Raw genomic sequence first — 19,731 nt, forward strand, 5'->3', positions numbered from 1 at the left:
GATGGTTTTGACAAATATAATGTTTTACTGAGCCATGCGGACCAGCAAGACCCCAGGTCTGAACACTGGTGAATGATCTAATCTCAATTGGAGCTGAGGTAAGAGGATACAGTTAACTTCATTTTTTCCAACAAAGAAGCAGGTAAATGATTGATTGTCAATCCACAATCTCCTAATTGTAAATCAATGACCTTTGTTGAGTGTGTTAAGGGATTGCCACCCTGTAGCTGAGAATTGGGAATATCTAGAATTATCAGCGTAGCCCAATTGCCTTATTTTTCAATTTCACTGTTATGAAGTCTTCTGTAGTTGCTACTTTACAAAACAAAGTTATTTATTCAAAGCATGGAGAATAAATTAGTTGCCATCGGTCATTTTTTTTCCTGTGAATTTTTTTCTCAGTTCCTCTCCCCCCTGAAGTTGATGGCTTATTATGTAATATGATTACTCAGCACAACAACCCCCCACCCCCCACCCCTCCATGTTTCTACTTAATTTGTGAGGGTCATCATAAGATAAGTCAGAGACAAATAAAGACCACGGTCTAGAGATTCTGATAATTTGTGCAATTTACTCGAAATCAGCCAATCCATGTAAGCTGAAGGAATTTTAAGTGGAAGTTGCACCCAGTGCAGCTAAGAGTCTCCATGATCTTTTACGCTAGTTTGTGTGGGAGCACAGAACTAGCCCGCACCCCCACACTGTAATAACAAGCATGGCAAGTTTCTACTAATTGTGACAATTTTCCACCCTTCGAAGAGACTCTTCAAATTGAGCTTTCCTTGGCTGAAAGTCATTAATAGGCATGTTTAAATATTAAGTTTTTAATTTACTAAGAAAATGGCCATTGTAAACAAGTGCAATGGTTTTCTACAGTTTTTTAAAGTTATTTGCAATTATTTCAAATCAGTTCCTCAAAGTAGTGGAATAGACACTCTTATTAAAAATATTTTTTTAAATTAATTCATTTTTAGCTGTATTAATAAAACTGCACTAAGTTACCACCTAAATATATCAGGGAATGTTTTTAACTGTAATGTGGGGACGAAAAGCCGCCTTTACAGTATCTTGATTGTACTGGTTCATGGGAGATGCTGTGATTGGCAGTAATGCAAATGTGTTTGAGCAGAAACATGGACCGTAACTTCACTTCAGAAACCAATGTAATTTATGCTTGGATAACCAACTGCCCCAAAAATAATGCTATTTTTCTGTGTGAGCTTCATTGCTCTAATGCTCCAACTTTATGCTGTCATAACAGCCAAGTTTTGCCGTTTTCTATTGGTTTTAAATTTTCTTTCCACTAATTTCCGTTCATGTCTAAGTCCTACTTTTGTGATTTACTTTACATCATACATGAATTTCTTATTGAAGTATAATTTATTTGTTTCTACTGTAAGTTGTAAAGCTTAAACTTCTGAACCCCATCCTAATAGTTCACCTAGTCTCTGACCTGGTTCACTTTTCCCGGAGGGGATGATCTGTCACTTGCGAGAACATGTTTGGCAATGTGGAACACGGATACTTGTTCGTGGTGCTGTTGTAGTGATTGGATGTGATTTCTGTATGCTGCACTTAGAATCTGATTATGGCTAAGTGCTTTCTTTTGCCCCCACCCTTGTTTTAGGAGAGGAGTTGCCCTATATCTGGCCAATTTTATACCGTCTGCATGGAACCTTTCATATACCTCTTTTGGCAATTGTTGTTAGAAATGACTGTGTGAGAAGGTGTTGGAACTGTCTAGGCTACCTCTAAGAGGGGAGACTGCTGGGACTAACTCTGCCCTGGCACGGTGTCTGCTGGGTTTGGACTGGCTCTGCAGGAGGGCACGAAATTGACCTTTTGACTTCTGCTGTTTTGCGTTTCGTCACTGAGTTGCAGCTGTGTTTGGGAGAATATGTGAGTTCTAGCATGTGTACTCTTCCAAGTCCTCTGCAAGGATCAATTGGGTAAGTGTTCTGGGCTCTTGGTAGTTCAGTGGTTTTCTGCTAGAACTGTGGATGTTAGCCTGGAGCACCACACATCGCCTGTTCCTGTGGAGGAAGCCTGGAGGAAGCAGGTGTCGAGTGCTGATCGTAAGTCAGCTGTGATAGTGGCTGGTGGTCCTGACTCTCCTGCTTAGGGAGGGCAGTAAAGCCTTCACATATTTAACTAACTTGCTGGAGTTTTTTGAGGAGGTAACAGAAAAGGTTGATAAAGGAATTGCTGTTGATGTGGTATATATGGATTTTCAAAATGCATTTGAAACAGTACCACACAACAGACTTGTGAGCAAATGGAAATGTCAGTTGCAATGGGGATAGTGTTGAATTTCAAAAGGACATAAGACATGTTGGTGGATTGGGCAGACAAGTGGTCGATGAAGTTAAATGCAGACAAATGTGAGGTAATTCATTTTGGCAGGAAAGATATGGTGAGACAGTATAAAATAAAGGGAGAGACTCTAAAGGCAGGGCAGGAACAGAGGGACCTCGGTGTATATGTACATAGGTCATTGAGGATGGAAGGGCATGTTGAGAGAGCAGGTAATAAAGCATATAGTACCTTAGGCTTTATTAACAGAGGCATTAAGTACAAGAGTAAGGAGGTCACATTGAACTTGTATAAGACACTAGTTAGACCTCTTCTGGAGTACTGCGACCAGTTCTGAGTGCCGTTCTTGAGGAAGAATGTGAAGGCATTGGAGAGAGTACAGAAGAGATTCACAAGAATGATTCCCGGAATGAAGAACTGTAACTATGAGAATAGATTGGAGAGGTTGGACTGTTTTCTGTGGAGGAAAGAAGGCTGTGAGAGGAGACTTGATGGAGGTATTCAAGATTCTGAGGGGTATGGACAGGGTAAATAGTGAGAAACTGTTTCCACAAAAGAGAACATTAAGAACTAAAGGGCACAGATTCAAAATAATTGGCAAAAGGAATAAATGCGATGTGAGGAAAAATTTTTTCACCCGGAGGGTGGTTAGAGTCAGGAACAAACTTCCTGAAAGGGTGGTGGAGGCAGGTTCGATCGAGGTATTCAAAAGGGAATTGGAATGCTACCTGAAAAGAGAGAATGTGCAAAGTTATGGGGATAAGGTAGGGGAGTGGGACTAGGTGGAATGCTCTTTCAGAGTATCAGTGCAGGCTGGATGGGCCGAATGGTATCCTTCTGCACTGTAAAGATACTGTGTGATACACAAGTTGTGAATTACCATCTTTGGACCCTGCGGAGGTAGCTGTATGTCGACAATCTTTCTAGATGGTGAACATTTGCAACAGTTTTCTTCGCCTGAACTACGACAGGTAGTTCCTGTTTGTATTTGTTTGGTTTTTTTATTGCTTATGTTAAATTTATATTAATTTATTTGGTGCATGTGTTTCATCTGTGCATTAATGGTGTCTGAAAGGGGTATTTGTTTGTTGCCCTGTTGGTCCATCAAAATCAGCCCAGTCGTTCATATTTTGTTTTTCAATTTAGGAGATGTCTCCCCTCTAACCTTTTATATCTATCCCAGTGTTTGTTTACCATTGTTTTGTAGTGTGGTGACCCAACCCCAGGCACAGTTCTTCAATGATACTTTTTATATTATGGAAGAATGGCATGCTTCCCTTTTTTGGCTGCTACTGAATTGGAAATGCAGTTCCTATACTTGGATACCCAATAAATATTCCAGACTACACAGTGCAGCATAGTGCTAATTGTCAAGTCCCTTCTCTCTGGTTCTTGCAGCACTCATTGAGTAAGCATGTGATGGTTGTTTGTATGGAACAGACGTTATTTGTGCTGTTCGGATAATCAGTGCATACGATGTAAAGTGAAGCATTTGGTGTGTTCTCTTTCTTTTTCCCTCTTTATCACTGTCTCTTGTTCTTTGCCACCCCACCCCACTCAGAACATAAGCACAAAAATCAAGGCTAACGCTCTAGTGCAGTATTGAGTGTCACAACTCACTGGGGATAGTGCACTGCAATATCAAGCCCCATTGCTCCCCGAGCCGCGACAAATGTGAAAAAATTTTATCAACTCACCTAATTGTTTAATTTAGGTTAACAAAATACAAGCACCAAGTTTGTAAACTTAATAAGTAATTAATTGCTAATTGAACAAACTGTTGTTAACCAATGGCAAAAGAAAGAAATATGAACTGCTAATTTCTAACTCTAACCCAAAATCTACCCCATCTCAAATCCCTATACACACATATACAAGACACATAAGACACACAAAAACATGGATTTTAAGGGTGGGATAAAACAGTTCAGTAGCACCAATTTCAGAGTATAGGATTCGGCGGGTTGATTTTGATTAATGCCTTCCAAATTCCATTCAGTTCTTTGTTGATGACATGAGGCGGTCTCCCAGCACTTTGGGTCTGTAGTTCACTGCGAAGCATTTGGTGCGTTCTCTCTTTTTCTCTCTATTGCTGTTTCTCGTTCTTTGATCCCCACCAGCACTTGCCTTTCAATGTCTCTAACAGTGGTTTTCTCCTTTTCCACTTGACAAGGGTTTTCAGAGAGCAGATTATAGAGATATGAGGAGAAAAAGCCAGCTAGCTGCTATTCTGGATTGCTATTACTGGAATCTTACACACGCACATGAGCAAGAGGTCTTTGGTCTTTTTTTCTTTCAGACTAGGAGCTATTCTGCTGCACTGCTCTCACACAAAACCTGGTCAGGAGCCAATTAAAACATTGTTGCCAGGCAATACCCCATTAGACCAGAACACTCTCGGCACCATCCTGCCTTTCATGGCACACTCTGTTCTAGGACAGCAACATTGTATATTCCAGTGGACATATCTGTCACACTGTAACCATTGTAATTTTAATCAACAGAAATAAAAAGACATGTTCCTTACAAGCCTCCACCCTTAAAAAAGATGAAATGCCATTTCAAAATACGTTTCATCATAAGGTATTTGACAAATGGACAACAAAACACGAGACTGACTTCCATTCATCATACGATATAAAGCGAAGCATTTGGTGTGTTCTCTCTCTTTATTTTTCTGTCTACCACTGTCTCTCATTCTTTGACCCCCACCCTCGCTCTTTGCCCCCCATCCCTCCCAAATCAGAACCTGAGCACAAAAATCAAGTGCTCTAGTGCAGTACTGAGGGAGTGCTGCACTGTCGGATGTGCCATCTTTTGGATGAGGCCCTACTTGTTCTCTTGGGTGGAAGTTAAAAGATCTCATGGCACTGGACCTCCTGCCAAATATTAATCCCTCAATCTGCATCACTGAAACAGATTATCTGATCATTAGCACTTTGCTGTTTGTGGGAGCTTGCTATGTACAAATTGGCTGCTACATTTCCTCCACTACAACAGTGGCTACACTTCAAAAAGTTCCTCATTGGCTGTAAAACTATTATGAGACGTCGTGTAGTTGTGATAAGTACTATATAAATGCGATCAGTCTATTTTTCTTAACGAACACTTTTTCAGAAAAGAAATTCCAGTCATTTTCTTATTGTAGTTGTGACTACACATCAAAAGTGCTTAGTTGGCACTTTGTGACTTCCTGAGAATATGGAAGGTGCTATGTAAATGTAAAGTTTTCTTTTATACAGGCAGCAGCCTCAGAGCTGGTGTTTCTCTTAAGCTCGTTGGTTTGTATATAAGATGTCAGATTTTTAGGGGAGAAAAAGGAAATGAGATTGAATAATAGGAAGGAGCAGTAGGAGTGTTATAAATGGCCGCAGAGCCCTGGGATAGGGAAGGGGAAATCAGCTTGGGTTCCTGATACAAATATCTATATGTCTAGTGACCCTTATACATGCGCATCTTGGGTGAAGGCAGAATGGAGCTCAGTTGTAATATCCTGTAATAGTCTGACTATTGAGACTCCCCAGGAATATGGCCTCTTAAATGAGACGTGAACGTAATTGCTTACGTTGGAGTGGGAGCTGATGCATTCAGGAGGTGGAGGAGTCAAACTGGCGAGGGGAAAACAATGAAACTATTAGGTGGGAAAAAGAGCACAGTTTAGTTACAAATATGATAGGGAATGTAAAGAACAAAGATTATAAAACAAAAAAGTCTTAATTTATGAAGTATAAAGATGATTTGTGTGTTTTGCCTCAGTAATGCTTTAAACACTTTAAGATGCTTCCTAATGTGCTGTATGTTTTCACTAGAACAAGCAACAGATGGCTCGTTGCAAGCAGAGGATTGGGGCCTCAACATGGAGATATGTGATATCATCAATGAGACTGAGGAGGGGTGAGTAATATTTTGACTTAGTTACAATACAGCAAGTATCTTTTAAAGTTACAGTGTAACATTGCTTGGAGGATTGTGCTGTTCTCCTATAAGAAGAGGATTAGTTAAATATTCTTTCACAGAGTGGTTAGGATGTGGAATATGCTGCCAGAACCTCTTGCAGCAACAACAATTGCACTTTTAACATTGAACAACATCCCACAGTTAGAGAGAACCCCAGGGTTTAGTACTAGGGCAACTGCTTTCCTTGATTTATCATAATGACCTAGACTTGGGCGTACAGGGCACAACTTCAAAATTTCCAGATGGCACAAAGCTTGAAACTATTGTGAACTGTGAGGAGGGTAGCGATAGACTTCAAGAGGACACAAACAAGCTAGTGGAATGGGCAGACGTATGGCAGATGAAATTTAATGCTGGGAAGTGACAATTTGGATGAAGAGAGGCAATATGAAACAAAGGGTGCAATTTGAAAGGGAATGCAGAAACGGACAAATCTGAGGGCGTATGTGCACAAATCGTTGAAGGTGGCAGGGCAAGTTGTGGTTTAAAAAAGCATATTGGATCCTGGGTTTTATAAATCGAGACATAGAATACAAGAACAAGGGAATTATGATGGACCATTATAAAACACCAGTTGGACTTCAACTGGAGCACCACACTTGAAGACTGTGAAGGTTTTAGAGAGTGTGTAGCAAAGGTTTATGAGAATGATTCGTGGGATCAGAGACTTCAGTTGTGTGGATGGATTGGAGAAGTTAGGACTGTTCTCCTCTTGGAGAAAAGAAGGTTGAGAGGACATTTGATAGAGGTATTCAAAATCAGGTGTCTGGGCAGAAACTGTTTCCACCGATAGAAGGGTCAAGAACCATGCAACATGAAAAGCTTTTTTCTATGCAGCAAGTGGTTAGAATCTGAAATGTACAGTCTGAGAGTGTGGTGGAGGCTGATTCACTTTTCTTTCAAAAGGGATTGGATAGTTATCTGAAGGGAGAGAATTTACAGAGCTACAGGGAAAGGGCAAGGGAGTGGGGCTAGCTGAGTTGCTCTTGCAGAGAACCAACATGGACACCTTCTATGTTGGAACTATTCTATGAGTCCTTCTTCCCTCACATATTTTACTTGCCTTTGAATGCATCTACGCTATTCACCTTAACTATCATGTAATATTTAGCTGCACACCCTGGGTAAAGAAATTTCTCCTGAGTTCTTTATTAGATTTATTAGGGACTATCTTATTTATGGCCTCTAGTCTGTATTTCCCACTAGTGGAAACAACATCTTTCCACCCAGGAAATATCAGGGAATACCAGCACCTGCAAGTTCCCTTCCAAGTTTCACACCATCCTGACTCGGAAATATATCGCCGCTCCTTCACTGTCACTGGATCAAAATCCTGGAACTCCCTAACAGCACTGAGAGTGTCCCTAGACCACATGGACTGCAGTGGTTCAAGAAGGCGGCTCATCACTACCTTAAGGGCAGTTGGGGATGGGCAACAAATGCTGGCCTTGCTAGTGGTGTGCAAATCCCATAAAATAATTTTTTAAAAAGTCACCTCCCCACCTTCTCTGAGAGAAAGGAGCCACAGTCTGGCCAGTGCTTCTTAATGGTTATAACTTCTCCATTCTGATATTGCTCCTGTAAAATTTTTTTATCTAGACCAGAATATTCACATTTTTGTAAGTGTGATCTAACCAAGGTTCTGTATAAGTTGGACATAGCATCTCTGCTTTTGATTTCTGTTCCTCAAAAAAATGAACCCCACTACTTTATTTGCATTTTTGATGGCTTCGTTAACCTGCATTGCTACTTTTAAATGATTTATGCATCAGTTCCCCTACCCAGTTGAACTTATATTTTCCAGGAAGTATGTGGTCTCCTTGTTCCTCCTACCAAAATCCACTACATTGCATTTAACATTTACACAGCCATTCTCATGCTTGTTAAAGCTGTGCATTTTGTCGTCTGTTATTTTTACTGCGTACTTCTGACATCTGAATCCAAATCATTTATGTGAATAGTGACTAGCAGTGGTCCCACCACTAGTCTCTTTGGAACACCACTTCCCACCTTTCGTCTGTCTGAGTAACTACCTTTTAACCCCTATTCTTTGTCTTTAGTTTTGTAGCCAGCTCACCATCTGTTCTGCTTACTTGTCCACTGAATCTACCCTGCAGTATCATATCAAAAACTTTTTGAAAGTCCAAATATATCTTATCCAGTGTATTACTCTTGTCTACTCTTTGTGTTACTTCAAGAATTCAATAAGACTGGTCAAACTTGACATTGCATTTTGAAACCTGGGCTGACTGTTTATTATATTTTGGATTTTTATATGCTTTGCTATTATATCTTTGAGTAAGCCACTTTTTAAACTTAATGCAGTGACAGAAAAGATTAGCTGGTCTGCATTTCCCAGGATTTAAGTGCTTTTAGTACCCGTGGATGCAATCCACTGGATCGGGGTTTTATCCTTTCTAACTGTAACTATTTTATCAGTTATATCCTCCACTTCTATCATAAGTGTCTTGATTTTTTTTTTGTTTGACCTTTTCTAATGACCACCTGGTTGCTCTCCTGCATAAGTATTGAGGCAAATTAATTAATATTTCTGCAATTTTGCTCTTGTTACCTGTGATTTTATTGTGTGTATCTCAGCAATCCTATCCCTATCTTGATTTTCCTTTTGTTTACATGTCTCTAGAATACTTTATTTAATTTTTATAGTTGATAATTTACTTATATAATTAGAAAGGCAAAGAAAAACTATTAAGACTTATTTGTTCTCTTTTGTTGTTTATGTACTTGATGGTGTTTCTCTCTTTTATCTTTATTTATCCATAGTGTTCCATCATTGGCTTGTTTGTTCTTGTTTTTAGTGAAATATATTTCTCTTGCACTCTATTGAGCACCTTTTAAAGCATTTCCCACTGCTGCTCGATATCTATTTGTCAATTTTTTTTATTTACCCTAATTCCATCTCTCCCTCGAAATAAACTTTTTTCAATTAATTATTTGGATCTTAGTCTTACTTATATCTTTCTCATTATTATCCCCATGCTTACTTCTTTTATCTGCTCTGGTTCATTTCCCATTTCTAGATTCAATAGCGATTCCTCCTTTGGATGCTTGTGTATTGAGTAAGAATGAAATCCTGTACATACTGTAAAAATGCTATTCCTTTTTCCCCTTTCACAACCTTTTGCCAGTTTATTTGGAGGTGGTTGTATTCACCCATGATTATTATTCTTTTACTCAATTCATACATTTGCCTGCATATTTCTCCCTTTAACGTCCCTTCCATTAGCTGAATTTCAGAGGTGAGGTGAGAGTGACCGCCCTTGACATCAAGGCTGCATCTGACCGAGTATGGCATCAAAGAGCCCTAGCAAAACTGGAGTCAGTAGGAATCAGGGGGAAAACTCTCCATGATTGGAATCATACCTAGCACAAAGGAAGATGGTTGTGGTTGTTGGAGGTCAGTAATCTCAGCTCCAAGACATCACTGCAGGAATTTCTCAGGGTAGTGTCCTCGGCCCAAACATCTTCAGCTGCTTCATCAATGACCTTTCTTCCATCATAAGGTCAGAAGTGGGGATGTTTGCTGATGATTACACAATGTTCATCATTCACAACTCCTCAGATACTGAAGTAGTCCATGTCCAAATGCAGCAAGACCTGGACGATATCAAGGCTTGGGCTGACAAGTGGCAAGAAACATTCGCGCCACACAACTGCCAGGCAATGACTATCCCCAACAAGAGATAATCTAACCATCACCCCTTGACGTTCAATGGCATTACCATCATTGAATTCCCCTATTATCAACATCCTGGGAGTTACCATTGAGCAGAAACTGAACTGGATGAGCCATATAAATACTGTGGCTACAAGAGCAGGTCAGAGGCTAGGAATCATGCAGTGAGTAACTCACCACCTGACTCCTCAAAGCTACAAGGCACAAGTCAGAAGTGTGATGGAATACTCCCCACTTAACTGGATGAGTGCAGCTCCCACAACTCTCCAGGAGCTTGATGCTGTCCAGGACAAAGCAGCCTGCTTGACTGGCACCCCGTCCACAAACATTCACTCCCTCCACCACAGATGCACAGTAGCAGCAGTGTGTACCATCTACAAGATGCACTGCAGGAACTCACCAAGGCTCCTTAGACCGCATCTTCCAAACCCACGACTGCTACCATCCAGAAGGACAAGGGCAGCAGATAGATGGGAACACCACCACCTGCAAGTTCCCCTCTCTGTCAGGAGAATATATCATCGTTCCTTCACTGTCACTGGGTCAAAACCCTGGAGCTCCCTACCTAACAGCACCTTGGGTGTACTTATACCACAAGGACTGCAGCGGTTCAAGAAGGCAACTCACCACCATCTTCTCAAGTGCAATTAGGGGTTGGCAATAAATGCTGACCCAGCCAACGTAGCCCACAACACATGAATGAATTTTAAAAAAAAAAACCCTGTAGTGTGATTGATCCCCTCTTATAATTTATCGCCATTCAGATGAATTCCATTTCTATCTTAATGTTAGTTGTGGCCCTTTTTTCTACCAGCATTATATTATCGCTAATTAATACAGCTACTCGTATGTCAGCCGTATCTCAGTGGGTCGCACTCTTGCTTCTCAGTCAGAAGGTTCTGGGTTCAAGTCCCAGTCCAGGATTTGAATACAAAAATCAAGGCTGACACTCATGGAGTGCTGAGGGATTGCTGCACCGTCTGATGAGACGTTAAATCAAGGCCTCGTCTCCCCCCCCCAGATGGGCGTAAAAGATCTTGTGATACAATTTTGAAGAGAGCGAGTTGGTATACTGGTCAATATTTATCCTCCATCAACATCACAAATGTAGATTATCTGCTCATTATCACATTACTGTTTGTGGGAGCTTGCTGCCACATTTCCTATATTACGATAGTGACTACATTTCAAAAATAAGTTGTAAAGTGGCTTGAGACATCTGTAGTCATGAAAAACATTGCATATATTCCAGTCTTTTTTACTGTAACATATTTTATTTTACTATAAAATAAAATACCACCCCTTCTTTCCTATCTTTTTTCTAAATACATTGTACCCTGCACTATTTAACTCCTGATCCTGCCCTTTATGTAGCCAATGCCCATTATCCCTACTGCATCTGGTTCCTTGCTACCAATTGTTGCCTCCAGTTCCCCGCTTTTGTTTTGGATCCTATGTACATTACTGTATATGCAATTTAGTTAATTGATTGTTCCTCTTGCTTTATTTTTGTTCTTTTACCCTTCTGTTCTCTAACTTTACCTGTTCCTTGACTATTTGTGTCACCCTTATTCCTTTCCTTGGTCTGACCTTCACTTTCATTTCCTATTTTATTTTCAGGCTTATGTTATTTTTCACCAGATCCCCTTGGCAGGGAGCCCCCCAGTCCATCTTACAAGTTTAAAGTCCAGTCCAAAATCTGATTTTTAAAATTTCTGCTAGGACTCTAGCTCCATTCCACCCTAGTGGTATAGCCTTCTTACATTGTTCCTTCAGCCATGCATTCACCTTTCTGATCTGTTAATCCCTATTCCAGTTAGAATGTGTTTAGGTAATATAAAAGCAAAATACTGCGGATGCTGGAAATCTAGAACAAATACAAAAATACCTGGAAAAACTCAGCAGGTCTGACAGCATCTGTGGAGAGGAATACAGTTGACGTTTGGGATTCAAAGCATCAACTGTATTCCTCTCCGCAGATGCTGTCAGACCTGCTGAGTTTTTCCAGGTATTTGTGTTTAGGTAATAATCCAGAGATAACCAGACCTGAGGTCCTTTTTTTTTAGATTTAGCTCCAGCTTCTGATATTTGTTCAGCAAGAACTCCTCCCTGTTCTTCCCTATGTCATTGGTCCTGATATTGACCACCACAGCAGTTTTATCCCCAAATTCCTCTCCAGTTTTTCTGGGATATCCTTTACCTGGCACCAGGTAATCAACGCACTATCTTGGACCTTCAGTTGCAACTGCGGAGGATGCTATCTGTCGCTCTAATTGTTGAATCCCACATGACTCATACCTTTTCTAGCCTACCTTCTAAACCTGCGACCTCTCACACCAAGAAGAACAAGGGCAACAGATGCATGGGAACATCACCACCTGCCGGTTTCCCTTCAAGCCACACATCATCCTGACCTGGAACTGTATCGTCTGGGTCAAAATCCTGGAATTCCTTTCCTTACAGCACTGTGGATGTACCTATACTACATGGATTGCAGCGGTTCAAGAAGGCAGCTCACCACCATCTTTTCAAGGGCAGTTAGGAATCGACAACATATGCTGGCCTAGCTAGCAATGCCCACATTCCCCATGAACAAATAAATAAGAAAAATCTACTCCTCCCCTTCCATACCCCACTTTTCCCCACCCCAAACTACCAAACTATAATCTGCTCAGTGGTTAATATTTTGGCCATTCTCTCTGCTGCCTTCATCATTATCATCACAGGTAGTAAGTACGCTGTATAGAACAACAGAACCATTAAAAAGCTAAGGCACAGAAAGAAGCCATTGCATCCATTGTGTCTGCGCTGGCCAAAAATAAAAAAACTAGCTGCCCATTCTAATCCCACCTTGCAGCACCGGTCTATAACCTTGTAGGTTACAGCACTTCAGGTGCAGATCCAGGTACCTTTTTAAATGAGTTGAGGGTTTCTGCCTCCACCACCAAACCTGGCAGCGAATTCCAGACACCCACCACCCTCTAGGTGAAGAAGTTTTTGCTCTTGTCCCCTCTAATCCTTCTACCAGTCATCTAAACCTGTGCCTCCTGGTAATTGACCAGTCTACGAGACATCCTTCTCTGCTTCCCCCATCTTGCTAACTGACAGTTCGACGTGCCCCTTTTTTTTTTACAGCTGTGCTTTCTTCTGAGGCGTGATAGTGTTCTGGAGTAAATGTCTAGAAATTTCTCCTCCTCTGTCACTTGTCAGAGTATCTCCAGCTCATGTTCCGGTCCAACAACCCCTTACCCCGCGTGTCTTCCTGGTGTGGTCATCTGGGACAGGCTCACAGTCCACAAACTCCTACATACTGCAGTCCCAAGTTATCATTTATTTGCTAGCTTATAATTTATTTTTAAAATGAATAGAATGACTTAGTCGATTATAGTTAGTATGTGGATTTAGCCTAGTTTCAAATTAATTAGTAATTAGTTACTCTGATTAAATAGTTAAAACAAGAAGTAAATAAATTTGATAAAGTTTAAGATGAACATTTGGCTTAAATTTCTTGGGCCCTACCTCTGCTCCTTTTGCGTTGACTGTGAAGCCACTGTTTCTGATTTTTCCCTGAGTTTGTTTTACAGTACACTCTGTTTAAATGATGGGCTTTGCTTCTGTACTGCAATATTGTATGTATTAATAAAATTGAGGCGAATTATGCATTCATTGGCAAACCAACCATCCATCCATCTCGGTCCCTTTTCTAATTTGTTTTTGACTTTCACTGTGGTCCCATTGGTATATATACATGTTCAGATCAGCTGACTAAGCCCAGAACAAGCATTATATCAGAACTTGCCTGGTCTGTGTGACTCATTAGTGCTTTGTCTGTTTTCAATTAAGCAGTGATTTTTTTTTCCCTCAGCTAGGTGTTTGGCAAGCATGGAAGCCCATCACCTTGGTAAGAGTTTCCAAGCTAAGCTGTTGAAACATCTCCACATTGTATGGGAATGTGCCACAGTTACCCAAGTCCAGGATATTTGGGTTAGAGACCCAGAGTGTATACTGAAGCCGTGCTGGAATTTAGTTAAAAATTTGCATCTTGTCAATGCAGATCGGCAGTAGGCTTCCTACAGCTTGACTATCATAAGTGCTTCAGTTTATGGGGTATTTTGGAGCCAAGTCGGAAGTGAGAGTTGTAGCTTCTAGGGTCCATTAATGTGCTAAGCCAAACAGCAGCAGTGTTTAAGACCTGTCTACTTTAGGTATTTCAGTACTGCTTTGTTCTGGCCTTGAACCTCTTCCTTTTTCCAAGCGGGTCAGTTTGGGCGACCTCAACTCCCTTGGACCTGACCTATCTACTAAACCATTGAGGAAGCTAAGAATGGTGTGTCAGGCTTGATAATTTTATTTTCTCCTTGTTTGTCTTTATTGCAATTCCCTTTGGACCACTGTGTTTGCAGCCATTTTAGTGGAACAAACAAGCTGGTTTATTCTGCAGGAATCTTGTTGCTTTGCATTGCAGCCGCTTCAAGTGAAAGAAAACCAGTTTATTTTGTTGACTGTTTTAACAGATTTCTCATCCATTTTATTTAATTCCCAAGCAGTATTTACTGAGTGTTTTGGTAAGCGTTGAGTAGGAACAGAAAAAGAATCCATCCAGCGACAAAATGTGAATCTTCATTGTCATTGTTGCACAGGAATCCCCTTGCACATAAACAGAGGGCTGATAACCCTCTAGGATTACCCTGGAGTCTCCCAAGAATTAAAGGTGAATCTCTAGGAACTGCTGCAAGCAACCCAGGAGATTTGAAGTGCAGTATTCTGGGGAAGGTTTAAGACAGCACAGCAGGTTTCTGTATCATGATAATGTCCGTCAGAAGATGCTGACAAATAAAAGCTATGGAAGAAGTGCTGACAGTTTTGCATGTAAGCATTTGGTAAAAATCAATTGGGGGGACAAAAAACAACAATTTTAGAATGGTGGTCTTGCTATCAGAAAAAAGTATGGTTGGTGTATCCTCTAAGGTTTAGTCACACCACTTTGAGCCCTGGCACTCCAACAGGGGATCACCCCAATGTCATGATTTAACTAAGAGACAGGTTGTGATTTAAAAGGTGTAGAACCTCTGCTCTCATCTGTAATGTAATCCAAGTTAATAAATGACAACACTGTGAACCAAGAATACTAATAATTTGAAAGAGGAGAAGCAGGACTAGCCAACAGGAGACTCAAAGAGCATTACACATATTCCGGAGGAATTTCAAAACACAAAAAAAAAAATCACAATTGTTTGTCTTTATATAGTGCCTTTCATGGCCTTGGAATGTCCCAAAATGCTTTACCGCCAATGAAATACTTTTGGAATGTCACAAGAAGGAAGTACAGCAGCCTATTTGTATATAGCAAGGCCTCACCAACAACTGTGTGTGATGATTTTTTTTCAGTAATGTTGATCGAGGGATAAATATTGGCCAGGGCACTGGGGAGACCTTCTCTGCTTTTCGAAATATGCCATAGTATCACTTAAGTCGACCTGAAAGGGAGAAAAGAGCTTCTGTTTAATATCATCCAAAGATGGGACCTCTGACAGTGCAGCACCCTGTCACTACTCCACTGGAGTGTCAGCCCAGATTTTGAACTGAAACCTTTGGAATAGAGTTTGAACCCATAGTTTTCTGAGGTGACTGCTACCAGAGTCATGGCTGATAACATTGGAAGTATTAACCAGAAAAATATATTTCAATTTGTTCATGTATGCTACCAACTACCATTATCACAAGCACAGGAGCTACCTGAGCACATTAAATGGATCCAAGCCAGCTGAAGTATGAAACTAGACATGGATCCTTTTGATGATAGTAGGTTTATTTACAGAACACAGCATTACATATCTCTGTCTCCTGTCTCCCAATCAATCCAGTGCCCTAGCAACACTGTTTTGAGTATACCAGTTAAATGAATTAACTAACACCCCCTTCAAGAAACAATAACAAAAATTAGAAACTTATCAAATTAAAATGATGTTACCAGGGCTGATGATACACTCCAGCCCTTGTAGCAGCCACCGGTTGCAGAAATCTCTTTTGAGCAAACTGAAAATAGTTAACCTAATTGATTAATGAACCTCCCCTTCAAGGGGAATCCCTTTTTATATATAACACAAAACAGAATTACCTGGAAAAACTCAGCAGGTCTGGCAGCATCGGCGGAGAAGAAAAGAGTTGACGTTTCGAGTCCTCATGACCCTTCAACATATGTTGAAGATACTTAATCACACCCTCCATCTGTTTATCTTTAACCTTAACAATACAAATAACATAGCATTAACAATGGCCATGCATACCTACAAGTTCTGAGTACTTGCAGCTTTCTGTGATGATCTGGTATAGTTGAAATTCATATGATTTTGGCAGTACATATTAATAAGTAAAATTACAGTTCATTCACTTACTGGTCTTATGCTGGTAAGACCCTCCTCTCACTAGGAGCTGTCTTAATTGCTAATCCTGACTGTGTCAGGGGTGAGAAGGTGTCATGACATGGCAGTTTTTAAAGGCTGAGTTATTTAAAATCCCAGAGGGAAACTTTAAACAACTGTCATAACCTATATTTTCAATTAGTATGTTTTGAGTTGCAGCTCTAACTTCAGGAATAAGACCATCAGTTCTTGAGAAGTTTTTATATCAAACTACATGAGACATTTATTAATTTACAACAAATTAAACATATTCACGTGGCTACAAATTACTACTACTATAACTTTTTACCAAATTCCCAAATTAATCTCTACTAAGGCAGCAATAACCAATAGACTTAATCAGGCACCAGGCAAAATATTTTCACCGTTGAATTCATAATGAGTTTCCTTTCAGTTTGGTTCCTTTGCAGACACTTGTAGGCTTACAGCTGCTTAGATGTTACATGCCTCTGCTCCTCACACACACAGCTGCTTTTTGTTATACCCAGGACTTCTCTTTGAATGTAAATTCTCATTGTATCACAGGCCCTTTGAACTCCTTTCATTGTACCATTTTTTATTAATATAAACGTTGCTTGGTGTCTCCTAGTTAGGTGCAAGATTTCACTCCCACTCTTGAATGCTCTATTCAACAAAATGCAAATGTACCTCTACCTCTGTGTACATCTCAAAACTACTATACATCAAAGCATCCAGACTAGCTAGCTTTAATCCAATTAACACACGCACAAACTAAACCTCTATAAAAAAAATTCCAATAACATTATATACAATATAGCTTCATGACAGAGGGTACAACTGTAAGAAAAAACCGGTAATAGGTTTTAAGTATTTTCCAAAACTATGATGCAGTTCGCTCCATGACCTGTTCGTTATTTTCATATGAAAACATTTCTCCAGGAATAAATTCAATAACTTGCTGGTCCCTGAATTCACATATAATTGAGTAGAAACAAATAATCATGACAAGTTCAATCTCTCCCATACCCTGCATTGAGACTAGAATCCAGGCAGTGTCACCTCAGGAGAGACAGTGGAATGACGAATGTACTGCTTGTTTGAGTAAACATCTTTGTCAGTGAAACAGAACTAAAGCACTGCTGAGGTTAGAAAAATTTTCTCTCTGAAATTCATGTAGCCCTATAAAATGCTGGCACCTAGTTCTCCTCTGAACCTTGACTTCATGATCCATTGAAAGCAGAGATAGAACCCAATACTGACCTTATGGCTACAACCCATTGATCAGAACCAATGCATTCAGCCAGCGAAAGGAAGAGCAGCACAGACCTTGACAGAGAAAGCAAATGACCTCATCACTAAGTGTTTGTGTGTAACTTTGACTGGTGTGTATCTGAGTCTTGCTGCGCTTGGAATATGGAAGCTATTGAATCAAGTGCACATGTGCAGAACCAACTTTGTTAGGGTGCTTTATAGGATGAATTCAGGTTAGCATAGTAACTTGAAAAAGACTTAACAAGTGGAAACAAGGTGAAAATGCTGACCGGTTGGCATGTATTACATGCACTTCCCTGTCATCTTTTCAAAAAGGACTTGTGTGAAGTAACTTTGACAAGGCCAGTTAGCCCTTTACATTTCAGTAACCAGCAGCTTGAGATGTGCTCTAGCCCTTCTTATTTTGATCCCTTAACCCTTTCAATAATGAATTTATTTAAGAAAAATGTAATAACTCCTGGCATTCAATTTTTAAGCTGTAGTGAATATGTAATTTTAAACGTCCATTGCTTGTTTATATTTTAGTAATGTATTATGATAGTGATTTGTAACGGGATTGGCAAATGAAGTGATGTGTATGCGTAACTCAGATTTATGGTGACAGAAATTGGGTGTGAGTATTATTTTTGGAAAATTGAGGCATGTAGATTGGAAACACCCTGAAGTTTTATTGTTTGCGAAATATGTTGAACATATCTGTCACATTCCTCATGTCCTTGGCATTTGTACTCTACTTATCCAATATATTTCATGTGTGAAGTTCTGTTCCCTATCCCATCACAATATTGACCTACAGCTTATCCTAATTATAGTTTTGTTGCTTGCTCTTCTCTCTATCTCCCCCTGCCCCTTGCTTCACTGACTTATGTGCCTGAAAACACTGAATTGAAAATCACCATCTATATGTTTTAAGTTGTCACCCTGGATCCTCAACTTTTGCTAGCCCTTGTTCCTGTTGAACCTTGGTTAGACCACAATTGGAGCACAGTTCTGCTTTCCATATTAGAAAAATGATGTGGAGACACTTGAGGCGATGCAAAAGATCGAGGACCAGAACTCTGAGGTTATAACTATCAGGTAAGACTGAACAGGACTGGTGCTCTTTTTTTCTCTAGGAAAGAGAAGGCTGAGGGTGACCTTATATAGGTCTTGAGGATTATGAAAGAGTTTGATAGAGTTCACAGAGAGAAGACAGTATCACTGGTGAGAGAGACCAAAAATAGAGGTCATAAGTGATGGTTATTAATGAAATCCAATAGGTAATTCAGTAGAAATTTCCTTACCCAGGGGTGTTTAGAATTTGAACTTGTCACCATATGTGGTGAATAGTGTAGATACATTGAAGGGGAAGCTGGATAAGCACCTGATGGAGAAAGGCATGGAAGGAAATGCTGATAGTGTGAGTTGTGGTGCATAAACACTGGCATAGACCTGTGGGCGGAATGGCCTGTTTCTCTTATATAGACTCCTTGTAACTATGTAAGCCTCTCTGTCTCTAAGCCCCTCATTTTGCTTTTCTTTAAAATCTTCTCCAAACTCAACTTTTCAATCATCTCTCTGAATTCTCCCACAAGGGCTGAGTGTCCTCTTTCTTTTCTGTGAATCAACTCGGGATTTTTTTTTCCATGTTACAGGCACTATATCAATGCAAGCTGTATCCTGCCCATCATAAAGTTGTTAAAGGCACTGCATTAATGCATGCTGTATCCAGCCCATCATAAAACTGTTTTGAATTTAACATTTATGCAATCTGAGCTGGGCGTTTTCGATGTTTTGTCTTAAATCCTAAGGAACACTACCTGAACCAGGATTGGGGAAAAAAAAAGTATTTTCTGTATCTAAAAAGAAAAGGATTTAGAAACCACAATGCATCACCTTTAAGGACTTGCAGTTGACACTGTGCCAAGAAGTGAAGCTCCTTTGCTCTATTAGATGTGCAGCATTCAATTAGATATCAAAATTTACATCGGCTGACTGCGGAATTCATTTTATATTTTCTTTGGGGAATAAAAAATGAGGACATGTTTATCTGGCGCCTTAATGCTTTAATGTCTCAGAGCACTGGTGAATTAGTTTGAGGTTTTCTGACTGCAATGTTTTACCCATATC

The 19,731-nt window shown here is 40.1% G+C and overlaps 1 protein-coding gene across 4 annotated transcripts in view; it reads left to right on the plus strand.

Moving 5' to 3' along the window:
- tom1 (target of myb1 membrane trafficking protein) overlaps positions 1 to 19,731 on the plus strand; it is a 119,745-nt gene that overhangs the window by 25,744 nt on the left and 74,270 nt on the right. For 3 of the 4 annotated variants that reach the window (XM_041177779.1, XM_041177781.1, XM_041177782.1), the window contains exon 2: positions 6,123 to 6,207. In XM_041177779.1, the coding sequence (XP_041033713.1) occupies positions 6,123 to 6,207 (85 nt within the window). Of the gene's footprint in view, positions 1 to 5,923; positions 5,952 to 6,122; positions 6,208 to 19,731 lie in introns of those variants that run through there. The other variant, XM_041177780.1, reaches the window with a different exon arrangement.

This window comes from Carcharodon carcharias, chromosome 31 (genome assembly GCF_017639515.1).
Source record: "Carcharodon carcharias isolate sCarCar2 chromosome 31, sCarCar2.pri, whole genome shotgun sequence".
NCBI classification, from domain to species: Eukaryota; Metazoa; Chordata; class Chondrichthyes; order Lamniformes; family Lamnidae; genus Carcharodon; species Carcharodon carcharias.